The 23,423-nt window shown below is 39.2% G+C and overlaps 1 protein-coding gene across 1 annotated transcript in view; it reads right to left on the reverse strand.

The window, feature by feature from the left end:
* Window positions 1–22,553, reverse strand: part of GAP43 (growth associated protein 43) — a 92,689-nt gene extending 70,136 nt beyond the window's left edge. Inside the window, exon 1 of the mRNA XM_036850677.1 lies at window positions 22,246–22,553. Within this exon, the coding sequence (XP_036706572.1) occupies window positions 22,246–22,275 (30 nt within the window). The 5' untranslated portion in view covers window positions 22,276–22,553. The remainder of the gene's footprint in view (window positions 1–22,245) is intronic.
* Between the last annotated feature and the right edge of the window lie 870 nt (window positions 22,554–23,423).

The raw sequence follows: 23,423 nt of genomic DNA on the forward strand, positions 1-23,423 counted from the left end.
AGGTCTGCAAAAGGGCCCATAGTAATTGCCTAAAACAGGGACTACTTCTGCGACGTGCCTTGTCATACTGCCTATACCACATGTCACTTGATCAGAAAAATTAGAAGGGTCACAGACCACATGTATTGACAGAGACATTTCTTCATGTCCCATAGGAACTGAAAACGGTCCATTTTTCTCAAAAGGTCTGCAATTAGTTTTACATTTCAATTCCAGTTGTGAACACCCTAGTTCAAGGCTTCTTTTGCTCATTCTTATTTTCTTTAAAAATAACCTTGTAACTTGCTTTCCTGTCTCCAGTCTCCCTATGCAATCCTGCATGCCTATGTACCATAAATATCTTTTTCATCATGTCACTCCCTTAGTCAAAAGCTGCTCATGGCACAAATTTCTTACCACAGCAGGCCATTTCTGTTTTCCTTTTTTGGCTAAGCCTCATCTACACTCCTATTTCGCCTCCTAACTCTTACCATCAGTCTTCACATTCTTCAGGACAGTCTACTCAAGGCTCCACAAGAAGCAGCTGTGCCAGCCCACTTAGCTGGAATACTGTCTCTTATCCCTCATCTTGAACACTCTCCTACTCTTCCCACCCTTAAAGCCCTCATGTTCCTCTGCCTCCTCCAACGACCGCTCACTGATCTCTCACAGCACCCATTTCCTTTAATTGCAGACTGCCTTGTTTTGCTGTTTTCAAGAGTATTATTCTTTAGTTTGTACATCTTTCTTAAACATCAGCCTTCTTTCCCCTTCTTGATGGTGGGGTTTATATTCCCCTGCCCATCACAATATGTCCCATAGTACATATTAGTAACAGAGTTAGGTCCATAGTAGGGGTTCAGGACACATGAGTTGGTTGTTTAGTTTCCTGGAAAGAGATACATAACATGTAAAACAGGATGAGAAAAGGGTTTCTGACACACAATATGGCTCCAAATTGCAAATAATTCTCAGTGGAGGGGTCTCTTGTGGTTGAGATCTTTCTTGATTATATCTTCTCTATCAGAAGTGGCAATCTACTAATTTAGGGCACTGCAAATATTTCTGAGGGTATGTGCTTAATTCAGAATAGCTGCAGAGCTTCCCCTCCTTTTGTCTTAGATTATTTCTATTTTCTTCCATTTCTTCAGAATGATTTGAAGCATATGTGTGATCACCCCCTCATGCTCATTCATTAGACTTTTTCTGAATCTCCACCAATAGTAGCCATCCCTGAGTCCTTGCTCCATCATCAAGACACTGTGCAAAATTAAATGCTGTAATTTTCAGGTCTTGCCCTTCAACTTCTATTCTTGACCAAACTCATGGGTTAATTGAGCCTTTCTTGGCAAAGAAAGGAAAAAAGAAGGAAGGAAGGGAGGGAGAGAGAAAGAAAGAGAGAAAGAGAGAAAGAAAGAAAGAAAGAAAGAAAGGAAGGAAGGAAGGAAGAAGAAAGAAAGAAAGAAAGAAAGAAAGAAAGAAAGAAAGAAAGAAAGAAAGAAAGAAAGAAAGAAAGAAAGAGAAAGAAAGAAGAAAGAAAGAAGGAAAGAAAGAAAGTCCCAGCACAGTAACAGCTAGTTGTATAAGCAAAGCAAACCTGGGAATGACAGCTTTGGAAGTTGCCACTGTGCATATAAATAGTTGGCATAAGCAGAGACGCTTGCAGGAAGAATCTTTATAGGTCACAAATGCTGGACAGATTGGTGGCCTAGGCCATACAATCTGTTTATCTAAGGCTGACTTACCCTTGGCCCTGAGTTTCTGGACCCTGACAGTGAGGGAATACTAGAAGAATCTTAAATCATGGTTTAAGAATAATCTTATCAAGAGGCATAATCTAATATGTTTTGGTTTTAGTAGCACATTTAAAAAACTTTAAGTTAGTCCACTGTTCAATTTCTTAAAATTGTTATTAAACCAAAGTTCTGACAAATGACAATTGATCATTACCTTAGACCCAAACTAGAAATCTCAAAAATTCCTAAAAGTCCATAGTCTGGGTTTTGTGTATATGTGTATATATTTGCATGCCATTTTATTTTTCACTTTGTGGGAACTCTTAATACCTAAATTCTTGCCAAGGCCAAATGCTGAAAAGCAACAATAAGTGTTTTTCTTGAGATATTTCAAAGCATTTGACAACTGTAGGAATTTCATTTTAACATTCTAAATTTATTCCAAAGCTTGATTTTTCTGTGCAAACAAAACTAAACTGAGCTGATGAAGCTTCATTCATTAAGAAGCGAAAGTGTTCTGAAATACATTAAGAGGTTTGGGGACACAACAGGGGGCTTCCCTGGCGGCCCAGTGGCTAGGGCTCCACACTGCCACTGCAGGGGGTGTGGGTTCGATCCCAGGTCAGGAAACTAGGATCCTGCGTGCCGTGTGGCAAAAAAAAAAAAAAAGAGGTTTGGGGATTTTTTTTTGTGGCAACAAGAGAATAAAACTCACTGGTTACAAATATCCAAATTTGGTATTTAGCTCCCATCTCTGGATGAGCGTGAAGAATGGCGAGGCACAGTGAAGTTTGTTAGGGATCAAGACAAGAAGACAAAGGTGAAAGAGTTCACTAAATTAACTGTCCAGAGCTTCATGTATTCGACTTTGACTTCAAGGATTCTCCCTCTGACTTTTTGAATGATGGGGGGTAAGCAAAGTTTTGGTTGGGCCCTACTACCCTTTTAAGTGAGGTTAACCTGCTTTCTCTCTATTGAGGAGTGCTATAAATGAATAGCAACAACACTCAAAATGTTGGAGATATTCCAGTGAAGGCTGAACTCCAACCTAATAATGATGTCGTGGAGAGGAATTCATGCATCCTATAGAGGGGACAAGCATATGTGATTCATTTTTTCAGTCTACATCCTTTTTTTTTTTTTTTTTTTCTTTAGACATCTTTATTACATCCTTTAATTTATAGTAGACACTTAATAAATGTTTCCTAATGAATAAATCAATGATTTCATAGACAAGATGACATCTAAAATCACTTCTAACTTGAAGATACTATGAAAGTGGTAAGTGATCTATTGATAAACCAAAATAATATAGGGGCCAGCCATACATGCACCTTAAAGATGTCTCTCTTTGGGGAAAGAAGAAAGACTGAATGGTAGCTTTTTTAGGCTCTCTGCCTCAACGAGACTGTCAGAGGGATCCAGGCATGCTGAAGATGCCCCACATTAGCAAAGTTACCACCTCACTTCTGTCCTGGAATGAAGCCTCTGATGAAGATCAGGCTTTGAGAATGCCAGGGGGGTAGGTTTTGGTTCAAGATCAGGTTATAACCCCAGAACCCAATGCCTGGCCATTGTGCCACCATGTGCTATTCTGCATTCTATTCTTTAATTCCCACAAATCAATTGTTCTCTTAGAATGTTGGAATGTCTTGAAAATTTTCATTTTTATTTAAATCTCCATCAGAGTATAAGTTACTGATGCTGAGAAAAGGTAGATGCAGAATTCTAGCTGCAACTACAACCACGTGGAATCATGGCACACTCAGTGACCACAAAGGATTTTTCTTTTTGCCTGGCAACTTAAATCTTTTCTAGAAGATCTTGCTACTTTTATCTTGGAATGTTTTTGCCACGTTGACTCTTTGAAGTTTAACCTGGAATGCAAATAGGACATGCGATGGATGTTCTATCTTATTCAGTGTTTAGAATGCCTCCTGGTGTCTGACTTATTGCTACAGGTTTGTTATCCTTTCTCAACCAGTGTTTGAACTCCTCCCGCTCTCACCCATTCATCACCCTGATAGTCCTGTCCAAAGACTATCAGGTAAAATACAATAATCAGTCAAAGCCAGATGGTGCCAGTGGCAAAAGCAAGCATTTCCCATTACGGCGCCTGCATCAAATAAATAAATAATGCCATCATATTTGACAATTTAATGAGTATAAATTTACCACAGCAGGAAAATCCTCCCCAAATACTTAAACAATTAAAATGTAAAAGGAGAGATAAATAAGCACTTTTGTAGTGGTATAATGAAAGAGAATAAAAAAGGAGAGAAAGGGAGTGTAGGGTGGGGTCTGCTTTATATAGGATGATGAGAGAAAGCCTCCTTCATGAGATCTACACAGGTGAGATTTGGGCAGAGCCCTGAGGAAGTAAGGGAGCAAGTCACGAGAATAGGTGTGAACAAAGCATTTCAGGCAGAAGGAACTGCGAGAGCAAAAGCCCTGAGGCTGCTGCCATAACACGGTGAAAAATATTAGTAGCTTTGGTCTGATTTCTAGAGTATAGGATTGTACTAGTCAGATTCTTGCGTGCAAACATAGAAACTAGACTGGATTCGGATAATATCAGAGCTCACATTATTGATGGGAAGGCCAGAGAACAAGGCTCAAAAAATAGGCAGGAACCAAGGAAAGCAAGCTGGATCCAGGAAACAGAGTCAAGGTGAGACCCCTGACAGGTTAGGACATCAGTTCGTGGGTACCACAGACACCAGACCCCAAATGCCAGCATCTCTGAGGATAATTTATCATTGCCATTGCATCTTTACATCATTCCTTGAAGATTCAGGATGGCTGAGTCTAGGTCTTGAGATGCTCACATTCTAGTTGCCTGGAAGCGATAAGCCTCTGTACCTTCTAAGTGTGAAGGAAGCTTAAATTTCTATTCTTATTTTATTGACCACATCTGTAAGATAGGCTAATTATATCTCTGAGTTCCAGACTCCAAGAACCAATGTATATTAGTCTTAAAAACTATTGAGAGCACAGGGTGGGCAAAATTTAAATCAGCGACATTAATATCTTATTTCTCAATTAACCAATTGTAAGTTCCTTAAACCTTAGACATGTACACACACACACACACACACACACACACACACACACACACACACACTATCCAAAATCCAGAAACTAGTCCTTGAGGAATTCCTACCAAAAAATACTTGACATATGATTCCTTTAACGTAGACCCCAAATCATCATCATCAACAACATCAACAATAACAAGTAATAGCTAACATTAGTGCTCACTATATGCCAAGAATAGTTCTAAGTATTTTACATATATTACACATTTAATCCTTAAAAATCCTCTGGCTTTGCAGTATTTAAGTCTTAATACCTATGAATGTTCTCTTATTCACAAAACTCACCCTCCAGGTCTCCAAGGCAGATTGGATAGTCACATCTACATGAGAAGAAACACTAGTGTATTCCTACAGTGGAAAACATCCCTGAACAATTAGGAAAATACACCTGAGATTAATAAAATTATCCAGGAGCACGTTTTAGAATACACACTTTGAAATAGACATAGAGAGGTCTACCACACTATACTGTGAGCTACTTGAGGGTAGAGAGTGTTTCTTTTTTTAAGAAAATTATTTCTATATTTCCAGTACTCTGCATAATTTCTGGTTTACTAGATGGTTAATAAATGTTTATTGAATGAATAAGTGACTTTCATATAACATTTGAGGAAAATATTGTCTCACAAACTTAGTCCTGATAAAAAAAGACTAATTGAAAAATAATATAAATGAGTCAAAAGGTGGAAAACACAAAAACTTCTAGCCTTCATTTGTGAAAGAACCCTGTCCATTTATGAACCACATAAATGCTGACTTCACAGACTTATAATACTTAGGGATATGAACATCCAGAAATTGAAAGCATGATCCTCTTTCACCCCTCTGAAAGAAGTGGCACTGACATAGGAAGAAATTCCAGCTCAGCCCTTTCTGAGCAGAATAACTTAACTTCCCAACATCCGCACCATGAAGGATTGGACATAGATCAGTGTTTCCCAAATTCTGCTCCCTAGGCTTCCTCAGAGGGGCCTCAGAGCAGAGAGGAGGGGACTGACAAGACAGAAGGTTGGGCCACCAAACTCTGCTCTGGCCAAATAGCACCTTTCACCTATTTTATGTATTTGGATTCTGAGAAATATCTGGGATCAAAAGTTCTGTGGCTCAAAAGAAGTTTAAAAAAAAACAACTAGATAATCTCTAAGATCCCTTTAGCTCTACTACTCAATGATAATTATTACCATCAGGTACATAGTGAAAGAGAATGACAACTTTTCCCTGGGAGATTAAATAAAAAGGTAGTTAGTAGGAAGCCTTGAACAGTGCCTTGTGAAATCTGGAACAGTGGTGAACCCAGGAATGAAACTTAAGCAGTGTCTAGGGGAAACAGAAAACGACAATAAGTACAAAGCATATAAATGCTCTTTCTCTTCTCTCTTTTCTCTCTCTCTCTCTGTGTGTATACATATATATGTGCAACATATACACACACACACATAAACTATATGGGGGAAGAAGACTTACTAGGGAGGTTACTATAGTGATTGCAGCATGGATCCAGATGGAGAATGAGGAAAGGTCTGGAATGATTTTATAAAAGAGGTGATTTTTCAACAGAATTTTTGGAGGCAGAACATAGTTTGGCAGATGGAGGAAAGAAAGGATTTCAGGTGGTGAAGGTAGCACCACTTACTGTTAGGAGACAATACAAGCTTATATGTATAGAGAGTGCCTAGTAGATTTTGTTATCCTCTAGTCTATTTAGTCTATTCTCCGATCTTTTTGTACCAACTTAGGCCTGACCTGTTGACCACCCACTGGAATCCAAGGAAAACTCCTTTCTTAGTTCCAGAGAGTTAGGCTGAAATTTTGTTTAATCAGAACAACCCAGATTTGTTGGCTATTCCTGGAGTATGATAAGGTCATTGGCAACTTAAAATTTACATCTTCTAGAAATGGTTCCAAGAGTTCCACCCATGTCCAGTGGGTCTTTCAAAGTTCTACCATATCCCACCAATCCAACTTCTCCAACATTGAATACTTGCTTCTCTCATCTACTTTCTCAGCAACCCAAACTACTCATGTATCTTCTCCACCTCCCCTGTAATTACTGAAATAAAAAATGTACAACTGAGAAAAGTGACTCATTTTTTTCAGCTGAAGTCTGCTTCAGTTTGCCTTCCTTATGCTCATCCATTCCCTAAACTGGAAAATTATATTCTTTTGGTCCTTCCCAAATTTGATTTTGGAGTGAGCATTACCCCAACCTATAAATGAGATTTGTTTCTAAAGTTTGTTTTGCAAGTTAGCAGCTTGAAACTTAGAATATCATTTCCTGAAGAAAGAAATCTAAAAGAGTGTTTGAGTTTCCAGCCAGACCCAAAAAAGTATTTTTAATCTCTATGTTATATAGCTTTAGTTCAAAGGGACCTAGCTACCTAATGACCATGAACCATTCTTCTGTTTTCTTGATTCTCATATATATTCTTAAAAAGGAAACAGACTGCACTGAAGATTATTTCTCCCTCTCCAGAATTCCAAGGGGGAATCCATTACTCCTCAGCTCCACTCCCCAGATGGAATCATATTTTTGTAAGAGACATATGCTAGATGTTAAGTCAATGATTACCTGGCCATTTGTTTCTTCATTCCCCTGTAGGAAAATCTTTCCTTTTGTTTATCAGTTTAGGGATAAACAACATCAGACAGGTGGATGCTTCCACAGCACATAGACAGTCACCAGAAAAAACAATTAAACATCATAGTGTATATTTTTTTTCTAATTTGAAATTAAAGAGAGTAAAAGGAGTAAGAGAATGTGTACATGAAACTACAAGTCATATCATTAACAAAGAGGAAGGGTGTGAAACTTCACCAGGATTCCTCTGGGAGGGGTTTCAGAAGTCACCAGTTTTAGATATTATGAAAAGGTTGAATGTTTAGCACCTAGCTTGGAAGGCATATTAATGGGTTAAAAATATATAACTTTAAACTGGTATTCATCCTTAGCCCAAATCATAAGAAGTTTATAGTGTCAAGTATGGCTATCTTTCCATGTCGAAGTATCTCTCTACAAAATGGGCACTGTTATTTGCTGAAGCAACCAGCTGGCACCACTTGGGTGAAATCCAAGTCTGTGCGGTCTTAGCTCTGTGTGAGATATCTATCAGGTGCCTAATTATAAAGTGTGCCAGAGTGGGCAGGTTCCATGATTAATTGATGGGAATTGGGCAACATTTGCCTTAGACTTAACCAAATTTTGCCATCACATACAACTCATTAGACACTGATATTTGGTCATATGTTTGGGCTTCATTTACTCAACTTCTATTTAATGGGAGCCTATTATGTGCAAAGCATTGAACTAAGGCTATATACATAAGACAATAAATGAAACATGATTCCTACACGAAGGGAGCTTTTAGAATAGCAAAAGAGACAGACATGTAAATGAATATTTATAATAAAGTCTGTGGAATGTTGTAGTATAGGCATGTACTAGACACAATGATGGCACAAAGGAAAGATCAACATATCTGCTTGGAGGATCAGGGAGTCTCCACAAAGAAAAATACAACTCTAGCCACATTGTGGAAATATATTAGAAAGGTGTTATGTAGAAAAGAAGGGAAAGGAAGGTATTCCAGGCAAAAGGAATAGTGTTTAGAAAGGAGGAAAGGCTGAAGTAACCTGGGTTGTTCCATGAAATTGTACAATTACAGTGGAGTGTGGGATGTGAAGAGGGGTAGATTTTGAAGTTTGAAGAGATAGGCAGGGACCAGAAAATTAGCAAGTAAATTTTTTAAAAATCAGATTGAGAACAATTCTTAAAGAAAACAAAAGAAGTGGGGTGATGTGTTAGAAAGTAACCTGGACACCACTCGGATGGATCTGTCACAGAAGGCCTCTCAAGTAAAGAGTAAGAGAAAGAGCATTCTGGGTAGAGAGAGTAACACATGCAAAGGCTTTGAAGAGGGAATGTGCTTGGTGTGTTTTAAAAACTAAAAGGAGGCCAATAGACTTGGTGAGCAAGAAGGGTTTGGTTATAAGAAAAATTCAGAGGAGGGGGCAAGTCCTGGATTATGTAGACTTTTATAGGCCTTAGTAGTAATGAGTTTGGTTTTGGTTCTATGTGAAATAGGAAGCTATCAAAGGTTTTTAAATAGTGGAAACACATGATCTGATAGAAACTTTTTAAAAGACCATTCTTTCTACTGAGGGGAGAATGATTATAGAAGGTTGAGGGTGAAAGACAGGAGATTAGACGGGAAGGCTGTTGTGTCAGTCTCCATGAGAGACAACTGGGTTAGAGATGATAGTGGAGATGAAGAAAAAGGGACAGAGACAAGACGTATTTTTGAGGTAGAGGGTGATGGCAAAGGAAGAATGAATGGCTATTTTGTTTGTTTTCTACTTATAGAAACTAGAAAAAGTAGTAGCATCTAACAATAAAAGGAAGACTGGGGGAATGAATCAGGGTTCCATTTCCATTTAGATGACTGGATGCGAATGGGGAAGAGATTTGGGATAAAGAGATGAAGACTTATTTTTAGGACATGTGGAGATTGGGCTCCTGTGGGTCATCAGGACAAGATTTCTAGTGCACAGTTAGATACAAAGCTCTAGAGCCCAGGAAGTAGACTTGGCTAGAGAGCCTGGAGAAGTTGAGACCCATTAGTCATGTAGGAGTTGTGGGCACGGATTAGATTAGTCTTGGAGCTTCTGTTGACTAAGAACATGCAAGAATAAGGACAAAAGCCTGCATAACAACAACTTTTCAGGAGCGGAGATAGAAAGAGGAGCCAAGGGAGAAAAAAAAGAATGTGAAACCAAGGATAGAGAAGAGAAAAAACAGCAGAAATAGGTGTTATGGAGCCAAGAAAGTAAAGAGAAGGCATGTTTCATGGTTTCAAATGTCCCAGAGAGGTCATGCAAGATAGCTCCACTTGTCTTTCTGAGAGTTTACAGATCCATCTATTTGTCCTGTACACTCCCTCAGAGACAATCAAATGTGTTTCTTGAGCCAGGCTCTGAACTCGATACCTTACCTTCAAAGAGTTTGCAAACTAGTTCTGGAAGATCAGGTATATACAAATACCAATGGATAATCAAGTAAGCCTCTGTTTAGTGAAGGCTGAATAAACAGGACCGGTAGCATGTGATACTGAAGATCTAAGAGGGGAAGAAGTCACTGGTCATCAGGAAAGCCTTCACAAATGAGATGACTCATGATTCCAGCCTCAGAGTGTGGGTGAAATTGAACTCGGCACCAAGGGGACTTTCCAAGTAGTGGAAATGACAATAAACAAAAGTATAGGGACACTAATACTTAAATTCATGCTAAGTGTGGCTAAGACATAAAAGACATTGCAAACAGAATTTGGTAACCAATAGTATGGCTCTCATGAGGGAAGGTAGAGTAATTATTTCCATATTATGAGCTGGATAACTGGGAATGTCTGTTGTCTATAAAAAGATATTGTCAAGAGTAGGGGAGTCAGAGGTCTAATCTAGGGAGAAGATAATTAGCTTAACATGACACTTTCTGAGGTGGTAACAAAAAAATAAAAGAAAAAATAATAATGTTTTTAATATCTGGAAATCTCAGATTATGGGAAAGTTAATTTTTCTATTGGTTTTCCTGTGGTTCTCATAGTTTGGTCCCCTATGGATGGATTTTTACAATATACCTAAGTTCAGTAAAAATAGCAATTTTGATAAGACATACTTAATAAAATAAACTTCAGTCTATACATGAGCCAATCAGTTTCCAGTGACACTAGAATGAGAACATAGAATTATAGAGGCTACAGGAAAACCCATAATTACTGAAAGATACATAGTCTTATTTTTCACCAAAAATCAAGTTTCTTTTCACTTAAGTGAGGATAAAAACTGAATTGGGTCCTAAGTATGCTTAAGTATACTTAAGTAGACTAGTGCCCAAACTTCTTGGATTCTTTCCTAAATACGCTTATTCTTGGGCTTACTGTATCTTCCAGATGATGTTCAGAAGTGAAGTCTGAGCTATCTGTGGTCTTACGTTCCCATGACAGTTTTCACTGGAGGGCAATGGCCCAATTCCGAATGGTAATTCTATTTTATAACTCCTCCTCCCTTTTCAAGAATAGTCCTCTTCATATCCTCTTCTATACTGGTTTCACTCCAAAGGGGTAAGGTATGAAGTTCAAGATGAAAGAAAGTATGCAAGAAACTAGATCTTGTTGATGTTTTCTATACAGCTCTCCAGTTAACTGTCCATCAGTATGGAACACAAATCTGGCTGAGTTATCAAAAGCTATCACTCTGTATTCTCAATCAAAGGCAATCAAAGACATGAAGAGCACTGAATTTAGATTAGCATGAAAGATTTATTCAAATGAATACTAAATACCAACCTGATTTCTCCAGAGTAGCTTTCCAAGGCGATAAAGAACAGAATCGCCTTCTCTTTCATTGGAGTAAATAAGTCCTTGAAATGCAGTGGTTAAGGGAAGATTGCAAATGGTGCTTACTCTTCAGAAAAAAACTAAATAAATTACCAAAACTGAATAAATCAAACCCCCAAATCAGATTCATCTAAAGAAAGAGCCAATATTTTTTAAGTGAGATAATATTCTCTCTTTCCTTTTGAAAATCTCAGATATTTTTAGAAATATTAATCCAGTAAAACTTTGGAAGAAAAATTCTCCAAATGCCTAGCTGAAGATGAAATGGGGGATGTTTAAGGTGGATGACTTATAAAGTCTCATTATTCCTTTACATCTCTCAAATAAAGATTTAAAGAAAAGGGCTTTGAAAGGCAATGTCCACCCTAAATATACTCAATGCTTATTTCCCTTCCCCCATTAGAACCCCAATACAATATGGATCTAGAAATCTAATTGCAAGTTAGTTATTTAGAAACCAATAATTTCTCTTTACAAGAGACAATTGCCTCTACTGGAGTTTGAGTAGAACTGTGCAATGCATCTTTTAGACTAGCTGTTGAGGATCTAGTTTGGCTATTAAGAAGAGCTTTTACTTCTCAGTTTATACTCCAAACTGGTAAATTGGTTTCTGAACCAAAAAGCAAGTAGGAGTGGGAAGAGGGTTTGCATTTTAACAGCTCCTAGTCTAGGCTAGTTCCTAGGCTGGTTGTGCTGACTAAGAGGTTCTGAAGCCATTTAGAAAAGCAGCCAATTCCTGAGTTTGCTTAACCTTTGGAGATCATTTCATTTATTTTTTCTTTGCTTCATCTAGCTCTTTTATATAGTCATTAATGGGAAGACATTAGGGTCTTTCAAATTTTCATTTAAAAATAACATTTTGAATAGTTATTGGAACTGGGATTACAAATAATGGATGTAAGGCTAATTACCAAAATTCTACATTTAGAGCAAACTGGTGCATATGGAGACAACAGCTCAATGTTTTAGAAAGTGCCAATTTGCTAAAAATAGATAAATATGATGATTACTGCTGGAATTAATTTAAGGGCATTCAAAATGAGATGACTAATATCAAGGAATAGCATTTCTCTGATATAAATTCAAGGGAGATGTTTTACACCCGTTATTGCCCAATCCTTTTGCAGAAACGAATCCCACAAACCAAAAAGGAAAAGTTAGATCAAAGTTATACCATGCCAAATTAGCAAGAGCATATGGTAGCTGATATTCCTCTTAGTCAGGTGGAACCTGCCAGAGTTCAGCTTCTGGAAAAAAGTGAAAAAAATGCTTGTCAACTCTAGCTGTGGAGATTTGCCTTAACTTTTCTTTTTTAGATATAAAAGCTCATGAGATCAGTTATCTGTGTGGTTACTGCTTCCTTTCAGAGTCATCGGTGGTGATAACCCTACCAATAATAAGAATATATAACACAGGCTAAATGAAAACAGCCAAAGGGAAAATAGTGATCTACCACATTTGAGGTAAATCCCTCCTAATCCGGTAAGCTTCCCTATTATGGACATACAGGAGACTCTTTCTCAGCCAATTTACTCTCTACCTAGATTCACAGGTGTGAATTTCCAGAAATTGTCTAAATCACGTGATCTGGCCCTTCATCCAGTTAGAGATGATTGTTCTATTGGTAACTAGCTGAACTGAGAAGGACCAGTCAGATTCATTCAGTCTCATTCTTTCTCTCATATTCTCTCTCTCTCTCTTTTTCTCTCTCTCTGTATATGTGTATGTACATAGATATATTTCTGTTTCTTAGCTAGAATTTCTAATTGAGAGCCAGAGAAGCTGGGGTTATTAGCAACTGAGTCTTTTAAATGCAGGGCTCCAGAAAGAAAGTCTATGAATTCCTTATGTTGAAGTTCCCAGATCTACTCTGGTTCCCTTAAGCTTGGCTGTTCAACTTCTTAATTTCATGTGATATCTAGTTTCCTTTCAATAGATCCCTTTTCTAGACCATTAAAAGTGGTGTCTGTTACTTGTACCCAATAAAAGGAGACATAAATAATACAAGTACGTGTGTGTGTGTGTGTGTGTGTGTGTGTGTGTGTGTGGAGAGAGACAGAGAGAGACAGACAGACAGACACACACAGAGAGACAGAAGCAGAGCAAGACACAGACAGGTGGCTAGAGTGAAAGATTAAAGGTGATCATTAACCAACTGTAAATATAATCCAAAAAATAATTGCTTCCCTCTGGACACCTGCATATTTGCAAATTTCTAGTTAATGTATCTTTCTATCAAACTCTATATAAGCCCCCTTTATAAAGTATTTTTCAAAATATCCAGGATATTACTTTTTCTATGTTAAACTTCTGGCTTCTAGGAAAAGCAAATCTCTTAGACAAACTTGATCCTATTGTTATGCTTAAAAATATTTTCAAATATTATCCATACATTAAGAAATCAGATCCTTTGGGTTGCAAGAATTTATTGCTTATATGAGAATTGGATAAATTTTGTATTATTAAATAGATAACATCCAAATTAACCAGGGACATAGGAGAACTGAAATGTTCTTTGTAGAGATCCTGAAAGTTTAGATTTTTTATGGTATTAGAGTTGAGTTGGAAAAGACTCAGGACTGTATACCACTTTTGATCAAGGTTAATTCCTGAAGCAATGAGAAACCCTGAGGTTGTATGAAAATTGTACTCAGGTGATCATCTTTGAACAGTGCTTTCCCCAACTAGGCTTCATCCCCATTTTCAATCTCCCAATCAGCTCCACATTCCCTCTCTACTATTCTGCCTGACTGGGTTCTCATGTGATTGATGTGAGCACAGCATGCCTGGTAATCTTAGTGCTGAGAACCCAGTTTGGAAGTGAGGTGGTTGGGGGGGGGAGGATGGGGATAGGGGAGAAGCAGCCAATTTAACAAATGGAAAGAGAAATCTAAATGTGCAGAACAGACTAAAACAGAAAAAGATAAAAAGAAAAATAGTGCATATTTCTAATGCCTTTGAACTGATCGTTGGGGTCGCATGACAATTTGAATATTTGCTTATTTAAGTTCTGTCACTGAAGTTTTCAAAGGAAATGATAAAGACATACTATGCTCCCATCCATTAGCAGGGTTAATATTCACTCTGTGGAGAAAAGGAGAGGAGGTGTAGGAATGTGAAATGTGTGAATATTCTATACAGAGAGCAAGGGTACTTCTTGGCATAGAACTGTGAGTACTTTAGGTTTCAATATGTGGAATTCCTCAATTAATAATACTTTACACTTGAAAAACACATCGTTTGCAAAACACTTTTATTTTTATCACTTTATGTGAGCCTCACACCAGCCTAGTAGAAAAGGTAAGTCTGGATCTGGAGTATATTCTTTTTATGTGCCCACTTACATAGATGAATAAACTGAGGCTCAGAAAGATGATGTTACTTACCCAAGGTCACACGACAAGCAATTGGCAGAGCCAGGTCTAGAACCCAGGGTAGGGTTTATTCCACTACAAAGACATGAAACAGGACATTAAACAAACAACATCTAAGAAAATAAGATCTGTAAATAATTAAGGATAGGGAATCTGGAGGGTCACACTCCCATTCTACAACCTGAACTCACTGCAAGGGTATCATTCTGTTCTAGCAGACAAGGGCTGGAATTGTAACTTTGACCACCACCACCTTGAGAGGAGGACCAATAGAGCTGAGTGTGTGTTTACACAGAGCCACCTCTCAACAGGTACATAACTATGATCTTCTGTACCAAAACATATCCCCTAATGGCCCATCATAATGATCCCTCCCTTCCTACATTTATTCCCTCAATAAATATTTTTTGTTGAGAGGCTACTATGTGTCAGACATACCTTAATGTACCAGTTTTGCCTAAAATACCTATTTGGAAAGTTGGAAGGGACACACTTTTTCTTAAAAGTCTCCTGTTATGGTCTCCCCCACTATGAGCTGGCATTACTTAATTAGACAAACTCCACTTGGACCCGAGGGGAGGAGAAAAAAAATAGGACAACTCAAAGAAAGAGATTGAGAGCCATGAGCAAGATATAAAATAAGGGTGTGGAGACTGCGAAACACTATTCAACTTCACCAATAGATCATTTTGTCTTACTGTTCTCAAGGCCATGCCAATTCAGTCAGAGAAAATCCAGCACTTAGGGTCTGGCAATGAGTATTTTCAGGTAAAGCTGTAGCCACAGTGTACCCCATATTGGCCACATGAGGCCTACCTCAGAATCCAAATTCCTTCAGCCAATTCAAACCTAAGAAAGGTAAACTTGACCTGATTCTCATTCATTTAACAGACATTTGATGGACTACTTACCATTCAACCTCCCTTTACCTTCATGCAAGATTTCTCTTTGTGGAATATTATTATATGGCTAGTTCTGTGGGCAGAAAAGATACCCAAATGAAACTGGAATTAATCCTTGGGCGTGGGCCCCTGAGCACAGGCCAACACTACAAGCATTTTTTAAAGTTTGTGTGATCAATGAAATAACTAAGAGTAGTGAGGGATTGAGTCAGGGACTATTTGGAATAGCTGTGCAACAAAGCAATAGGTGTTAAGCACTTGGGGCCCAAAAGGAAGGGCACGAGAAGATCCAAGACGATGATAACCGTGGGTCTACCTGGGACTCTCCTACCCTCAGAGGGTGGGGCTGCTACACTGGTTGGTGGACATCAAAGGGAGGTTTTCAGATAGTACCAGTTATAATAGTTTGTAGCAACACAGTATACTTGGGCTCATTTTGCATTTTGTCTCTGCTTTCATTAAAAACTGATGGTTTTCCTGCTGTGTAGCACAGGGAACTCCACTTCGCTGTACAGTAGAAACTAACACAACATTGTGAAACAACTATACCCCAATTAAAAAAAAAAAACTGATGGTTTTCATGTCTATAGGTCAATAACAAGAATCAATGATGATTAGCTCCACTTCAAAATTTGATGCCAATAGATTAAAAAAATATCTAGTAGTGGTCCATCCATTTAGACATGCCACAACTTATGGAAAGACTGTAAACCTAGTTCTGTATTCATTTAGCAAACAGATTATCCACAGTTAAAATCCGTTACTTTATGTGCCAAGCATTGTGGTAGGCACTGGCGATAGAAAAATAATCAAGATTTCACCCTTTCCCTTAAGCAGCTCACAGTATGGACACCAGTATGTGAAAAAACAAATGCTGTATAGTGTAACAAGTGATATAATAGTGATTGTACAAACTACAGTGTGGTCACAAAGAAGGTGGAAGAAAACTTAACATCAGGGAGGACAAGAATGGCTTAAAAGAGCTAACTCTTACTGGTGGAGTGGCAATTTTCTATTCTGAGAGGGAAATGAAATTTTCTAGGCATAGAGCAAAGACATCAAGGCAGGCCTGAAATACTGATGTAGTGTCATTGAGAGAAGAGGTGCTTGAAGATGGCACTGGAAAGATAGTCAAGACTAGATCATGCCGGAAATCCCTGGCAGTCCAGTGGTTAGGACTCCACGCTTCCACTGCAGGGGGCACGGGTTCAATCCCTGGTCAGGGAACTAAGATCCCGCATGCCTTGCAGCACGGCCAAATTAAAGAAAAAAAAAAAAGGAAGACTAGTTCATGCAATCCATGCTGAGGAGTTTGTATTTAGCTTACTGTTAACAGGGAACTATTAGAAGATTGTCAGGAGGGAAACAATCTGGTCAGACTTGTGTTAGGTGAAGATAAGAGCAATGTTGCTTGCAAGAACGGAAGGAGAGCAAGATGGAGGTAGGGAGTCCATGTAAGAAGCTATTGTCTTTGTCCAGATGGGAGGTAATGAAAGTCAGAATCAGCTTATTTGTGGTGGAGATGAAAAAGCAGAGGATGAATTCAAAATCTTTTTAACTAGAATCAAAGAATTTCCTAACTAGATTTGGGGACTGAAAGAAAAGAATACTTTTAGGATCACTCCCATTTTCCTAGAGTTTGGAAGCTGGATAGATGGTGTTACAGCAATAAGGGTGGGAATTTGGAGGAAGACTAAGAGGTACAAAATGGGAGACACTGAGTTTGACTTTGTTCATAAGGAGCATAGGTGTCTCTGAAATATCTAGACAGAGATATCTATGGATCAGAACTCAGGTGAGAGATCCAGTCTACAGATTTGGAAATCACACAGGTGGTTACAAGCTCTGGAGGTGGATGAGATCACCTAGAATTAGAGTGTTGAATAAGAAGAGAAAGGCGTCAAGATAAATAACCAGGAGATAATTGATATTTGGGGAGGGAGAGAGTGAAAGAAGCCAGCAAAGAAGAATGGAGAAGGACCTATCTGAGAGGGAGGAGAAAAAGGAGAACTATGATGGGGCCAAATGAGGAGACAGTTTCAGGAAGAGGAATGGGCAACAATACAAAATACCAAAGACATATCAAATGAGATGTGAACTAAAGAGTAACTGGATATGGTGTCTTTTTCAGAATATGTTTCAACGGAATTATGGGAACAGAAGCCTTATTAAAGTAAATGGGATAGTGAATGGGGAGTGATGAAGAGGAGGAATCAACGACCAGCGGAAGGAACTACTCTCTAACAGGAAAAGGAAGCGTAGTAGGCACTTGACAATCCTGGAAGACTGGCAATTTCTAAGCCAAGACTCATGTTGCAAACCTCAGAGAGAAAATTTTCTTACATTTGTATTGACCTTTGTTTTCATATCAATTTTGTTTGGTCCCTACAAAAACCTTTAAGGTAAGAATGATGGGTTTTTTGTTTGTTCATTTTCACTTTTTTTTTTTTTTTAAGTCTCCATACTATAGGGAAATTGAAGCCCTAGATTATGTGATTCAGTCAAGGATCACAGAATCAGTAAGTGGTATAAACTAAGGACTCTCAGCTCAGTGCTCTTCCCAATACCACAGAGAATGTTCTGAAGATCAACACAATGGTGCAGGGGCAACCAGACCACACTTCAGAAATTCAGAAGGGAGAATTCCTGCCCACAATCACTTCTTTGATTGACAACAGACATGCTTGGTTGCCTAAATGCCTCTATGACAGCTAATAGGGAAGTGATTAGGTAAATGCTGTACCTTCTCTTTTGATGACCTGAGTATGTGCATCCTTTGAAATGTCCCTTTAATATTAGAAGAAGATTTCAGACTTGTCTTACTTTATCAATATGAACAAGGGAAACATTTGGTTAATAGATACACCTACCATTGCCTCAAAGACACCCCCCCCTCCCTTTTCCTTATGGAGCCAGGTAAAACTGAAGTATGTAGATTCATCAGCCCCAGTTTCACTATGATGGAGGCGAAGGAGACCCTAAGCTACTCTTCCTCTCAGTGAACAGGAGTGCTGCCCTTTAGCAGAAAGCATGAACGGTTTTCTGTAGTTTTGCCAGCTCAGCAAGAGAGAAAGTTAACCCTATATTTTCTTATCCCAATTGCCTCAGCATGGGTGGGGAAGGAGGGGAGCAGAGTTACAGACTGTCAGCATGGGAGAGCAGGGATCGTTGTGTATCCACCTTGGCATGGGTTAGAAGGCATTATAGAGTCACCAGATATTAATGCATTTCTAGATTCACCATTAATTCTCTAAGATTCTCTGTGAGTCTAGATAATTTGGCAGAAAAAAAATGCCCTTTAAATGATTTCTTCTTCTGTTTAAATTTGGAAATGTGTGGTGGAAGTCACCATTTAAAAAAAAAAGAACAGTTTCAATTACATTAAGTACGATGCTTCCATTTAATTAATTCATTTAGTCCCTGGGTGACACTGGGTGTGGCTCGGTGAGATTTAGGAGGAATCCAATTTATCACTAGGAGGAATCTGCACCAATCAGCAAGGCAGCGTCCTTCCACACCTTTCCAACACTGCAAGGGAAAAGCACAGCCAGGTTGGAATTCTGAACCACAGATCCAGCGAAGATAAGAATTATTTGTTGTATGTGGAAAAATGCAGCTGTTGGGGGGGATTGAAGGCGTGAGGGCTAGAAGGGCTTCTTGCTTGCGCTGGTGTTCTTTACTTCGATTACAAATTAAAGTCTTTATTTTTAAACAAAAGAAACACCTTGCAGTTTTCTTGCTTTGTGGACACAGATCTTGCAAGTTTTTCATCATCTGCAAACGCATGGTAATTAAGCTATTTAAAGTTAGCCCCAAGACATTTGAAAAATCAGAAGCCAATAAAATGTCAGGGATTCTTTTATCTTATTCCTCCTTTGACCACTCCTTTACCATCTTCTCCTCTCCACCCACTCTCATTCTCTTCTTTCTGCTATAATAATCTATAGTGGTAATGAATGGCTAATAAAGATCATTTATGCTTTCTTCTCAGCCATTCTCAATGTATTACAACTTGGAAATCCAGGACGGCTTCTTTATGCAGCTCAAGTGGAAGAGGAAGGAAGTGCAATCCCTCCAGCCCCCTCCCACGTTTCTGCTGGATTTCATGGGTGTGGCAGAGTTCAGACCTTTGCAGGTTTTTGCCCTGGTTTTATTCCCTATTAAGGGCTAGGGTGATGAATAGATGGCAGAAAAAAGATAAACACAATCGGATTCTGCCATGAATGATAAAGGATCATTTCACCCACAAGCACAAAACCTGTGTGAGACATAAGTACTCAGGCTATAGAAATGCCAGTCAGTGAGTGTGAGCCCACGCCCTGAATACACCATTTCCTTTAGTCTGACTTAATGGCATCCTAAATACTGACTTATGTGAATGATACACAGCAGTGGTCAGTAGGGGACATGACCATTTCACACAGAAGTACACATGTATAAAATTTATGGCAAAATAGGATTATTTCTATACCTTTCAATTTTCTGTCTTGAATATGAATTATGCAAAAACACATGCCGGCATATGGAAACCACACAGAGTACACACATGACTGTTGTACATAAAGTATGTGGATACTGTACACATTTACATGTGAATTTCTACAACTCCCTAAACACACAATTTCAGCTTCATCACTTTGCACATATCCTAGTGAATACTTGAGGCTGTCAGTAAGAGGACCCAAATGAAGGCAGCTGCCCCCTTTTGGGGAAGGGAATTTCTTTAGCCTCAATTCCCTTTCGAAAAATCATGCTTGGTTTCCTTTGTCAGAGGCGGCATGTGTATACATGTATATGTATACATAGGGTGGCAAAAAGTTGTAAACCAGCATATTTTTTTCTTCCCCCAAATTAAAGCTTTTTTAATGAATAGCATTGTCTTCCTTAGGGCTCCACCTTCCTAAGTTTTATTTCTGCAGCTCACCAGGTGGGCAACCTCAGAACATTTCCTTGACAGTGTGCTTAGCCCAGCCACCTGTATCTACTGCATTTATGTATTAGAATGAAGGAAGACAAGGAGAGGAAATATCCTGGTTTGAAAAATGAGCCAACGGAAGCATCAATCTCTGGAATCATATAGCAGTTTAGGGAAGTGCCACATGTAAGACTCTGATGCTCTTCCCCAAATACCCTTACACAAACCACTCACAAAACCCCAGGTGCCTGATACTTTATCTATCATCTATCTATCTATCTCTGTATCTATCTCCCTATCTATCTATCATCTATTTATTTTTGCCCTGCCTCTCCACCCTCTCCACTCACTGCTCTGAGATTCTGCTTCTGTCTCCCTTCCCCTTCCTCTTCCTTCTCCTTCATCCTCACTACCCCGCCCCCTGCCCTCCACCCCCAGCCCCCCTTCCAGGGCGCTGGCTAAATGTGCAAAGCTGGCAGCCTGTTTCTTCTCCACTTCTCCCTCCACCCTCTTCGAATTCAGCGAGTGTATTACAAATTGCCCCCTATGCAATACCTGCACAGGAATAATGCCCAAATCCTATCTCTTGCACCCTAACCCGAAGGCAACCAGCGTGCAAAGGTCTTTTTTGACCAAGACCGCTTCCCCTCGCAGGGAGACGCACACACACGTACAAGCACACACTCACCCAAATCTCACACCCATTTTTCTCCTTAACCTTCGCCAATATCACTCAAACGTGTTCCGGTCAACGTTTGAAAGCTCCCTTTGCAGAATGCCACGGCACTGTCTGTTGCTGCGGAATACCGTACTAGTCATTCTTCCCCACCCTCACCCCAATCAAGTTTCTAAAACGTCTTTCAAGAAATAAGTGAGCAATTTGAAATGGAAGAAAAACCTGAGCAGTGGGGGAGAGAGGGAGGGGACTCTGATTCTTGCTTATCTTGTTTGTGTCCTTCTTCCTGATGAAAATAAGTCACCATGCTTATTATCCGGAATGTTAGTCCGTCTTTGGTCACTACAATTCCAGGAAGGATGCAAAGGAAGGGCAGAAGAGACCTGATTTCCAACAGGTAATACTCGGGCTCGTCTTTCCCATCCCAACGGAGCTCGAATCTCCTAGGGGCGTGGTCCACCCTCTCCTCGGACCAGCTGGTGCACAATCGGCTGCTGGTCTTGGGAAGGGGATTTTCCCCTTCTACTCGGCCAGTTTCTCCCCCCAGCCCCAGTTGTCTCTAGATTCTCTTAAAAAAAAAAAAAAAAAAAAAAACTCCCAAATTACAGTTTCATTCATTCATTGAAAAATAAGTACACCAATTAAACCTTCACATGTGTTTCCATTAATGCCTGCACCCATGTGAAGCTCATGCATGTAGGAAATAAGGCTTCTTCCGCAGCACATGTGAAAAAAATGTACGATAGAACAAGCAATACTCATAACTGAATATTATTCTTTCAACCCTGCTTTTTGCAAATAATATAAAGGATTGCTTCCCCATCTTGTAGGTAGAGCTCACGTCTTCTCCTCCACACCCATTTCCATATCCACATCCGCAAAACCAGAGACCTAAAGCGCTGAACATTTACTAATAGCCAAAAAAATCTTTTTTTTTTTTTCTAGCCAAACAGGCGTATTTTTTCTAACCTCATCCTAATTAGTAGCAGCATTCCAAAAGCAGACTGTGAAAGAATAGAATAAAAGCCGGGATGCAAGCATCAGTTACCATATGCTAAGGAAACGCGAGCACCATGGCCAGAGCAGAAGCGGTTCAAATATTTTTTCTACCTTTACAGGGAAATATTGCACTCTGGTAATTTCACAACAGCAAGAAGTAAAAATCTTTAGGTCTACCTGTTTGGTTCTTCTCATACAGCACAGCATGGTCGTATCGTCCCTTGCCTTCTTCCTGCCTTCTCTCCTTTCCTCCTGTCTTTCTTATTCCCCCCCTCTCCACCTCTTTTCTGCTCGCTTGCTCACTCGCTCTCTCGCGCTAGCGCACTCTCTCTCCCTCCCTCTCCCTCCCTCTCTCTCTCTCTCTCTCTCTCCCTCGCACACACCAGGGCAGTTAGCAGCAACTGTAAGGTCCACAGCTACTGCTCGCCGCACATGCTCTCTCTCTCTCTCCTCTTCCCTCTCTTCCTCTTTTCTCTTCTCCCCACCCACTCACTGCCTACCCCTCTTTTTCGTCCCTGTCTCTCGATCTCTTTCTCAGAATTGTTCACTAGCTTTCAATGACTAATCACTTCCCCCGGCCCCACCCCCATTCTAGACAGTCACCCCCTTCCAGTCCCCTGCCAGCCTCATGAATATTTAAACATCTCCAATCTGGACCCAATTACCCACCGACTTTCCCACTGCATTGAGAGGGTGATGGGGTAGCTGCAGAGAAGGATATTCCAGACCGTTCAGGAGAGTATATGGAATACGTTTTAGAGAAGAGGGGCTTGAGGAATGCTTCTATTTCTTTACTAACTCTTTTCTCTTCCCAATATCATAAAAGCAAAGAACGGCTATTCTGAATGAGTAGTCAAACCTATACAATATGTTATATCTGCTATTTAGATTTTATGCACAGTTAATAATTGTGAGGGTTAAGTTCTCTCAAAAAATGAAATAACATGTGAATATCATATCTTGTATGTACACTGTACTCAGTACTCATATAACTTAAAATAAATACATATGTATAAAACTTAGATATGCACAAACATGTCTCATATATGCTCCAAAATACTTGAAAAATCCACACGAATATATTGCATTTTAAACATTCTAAGCACTTGGGTGCAGAAATAATAACTAATGTTTAGGAATTAACATCCATATCTAAAATCACATGGTAGTTTTCTTCTTAATGCACATATACCTGTTTGAAAATTGGAGTTTCTTCTAATTTTACTGAAAAAGCTGAGCACAGTTGAACAATAAATCTGTGTAATATGAATGGTGCCAGTTGACTGAAATAAAAATGTACAATGTGAGAGCTCTGAGTTTCAGTTTTACTTGGGGACTTACTGAGGACTATAGCC

This window comes from Balaenoptera musculus, chromosome 4, assembly GCF_009873245.2.
Source record: "Balaenoptera musculus isolate JJ_BM4_2016_0621 chromosome 4, mBalMus1.pri.v3, whole genome shotgun sequence".
NCBI lineage: Eukaryota > Metazoa > Chordata > Mammalia > Artiodactyla > Balaenopteridae > Balaenoptera > Balaenoptera musculus.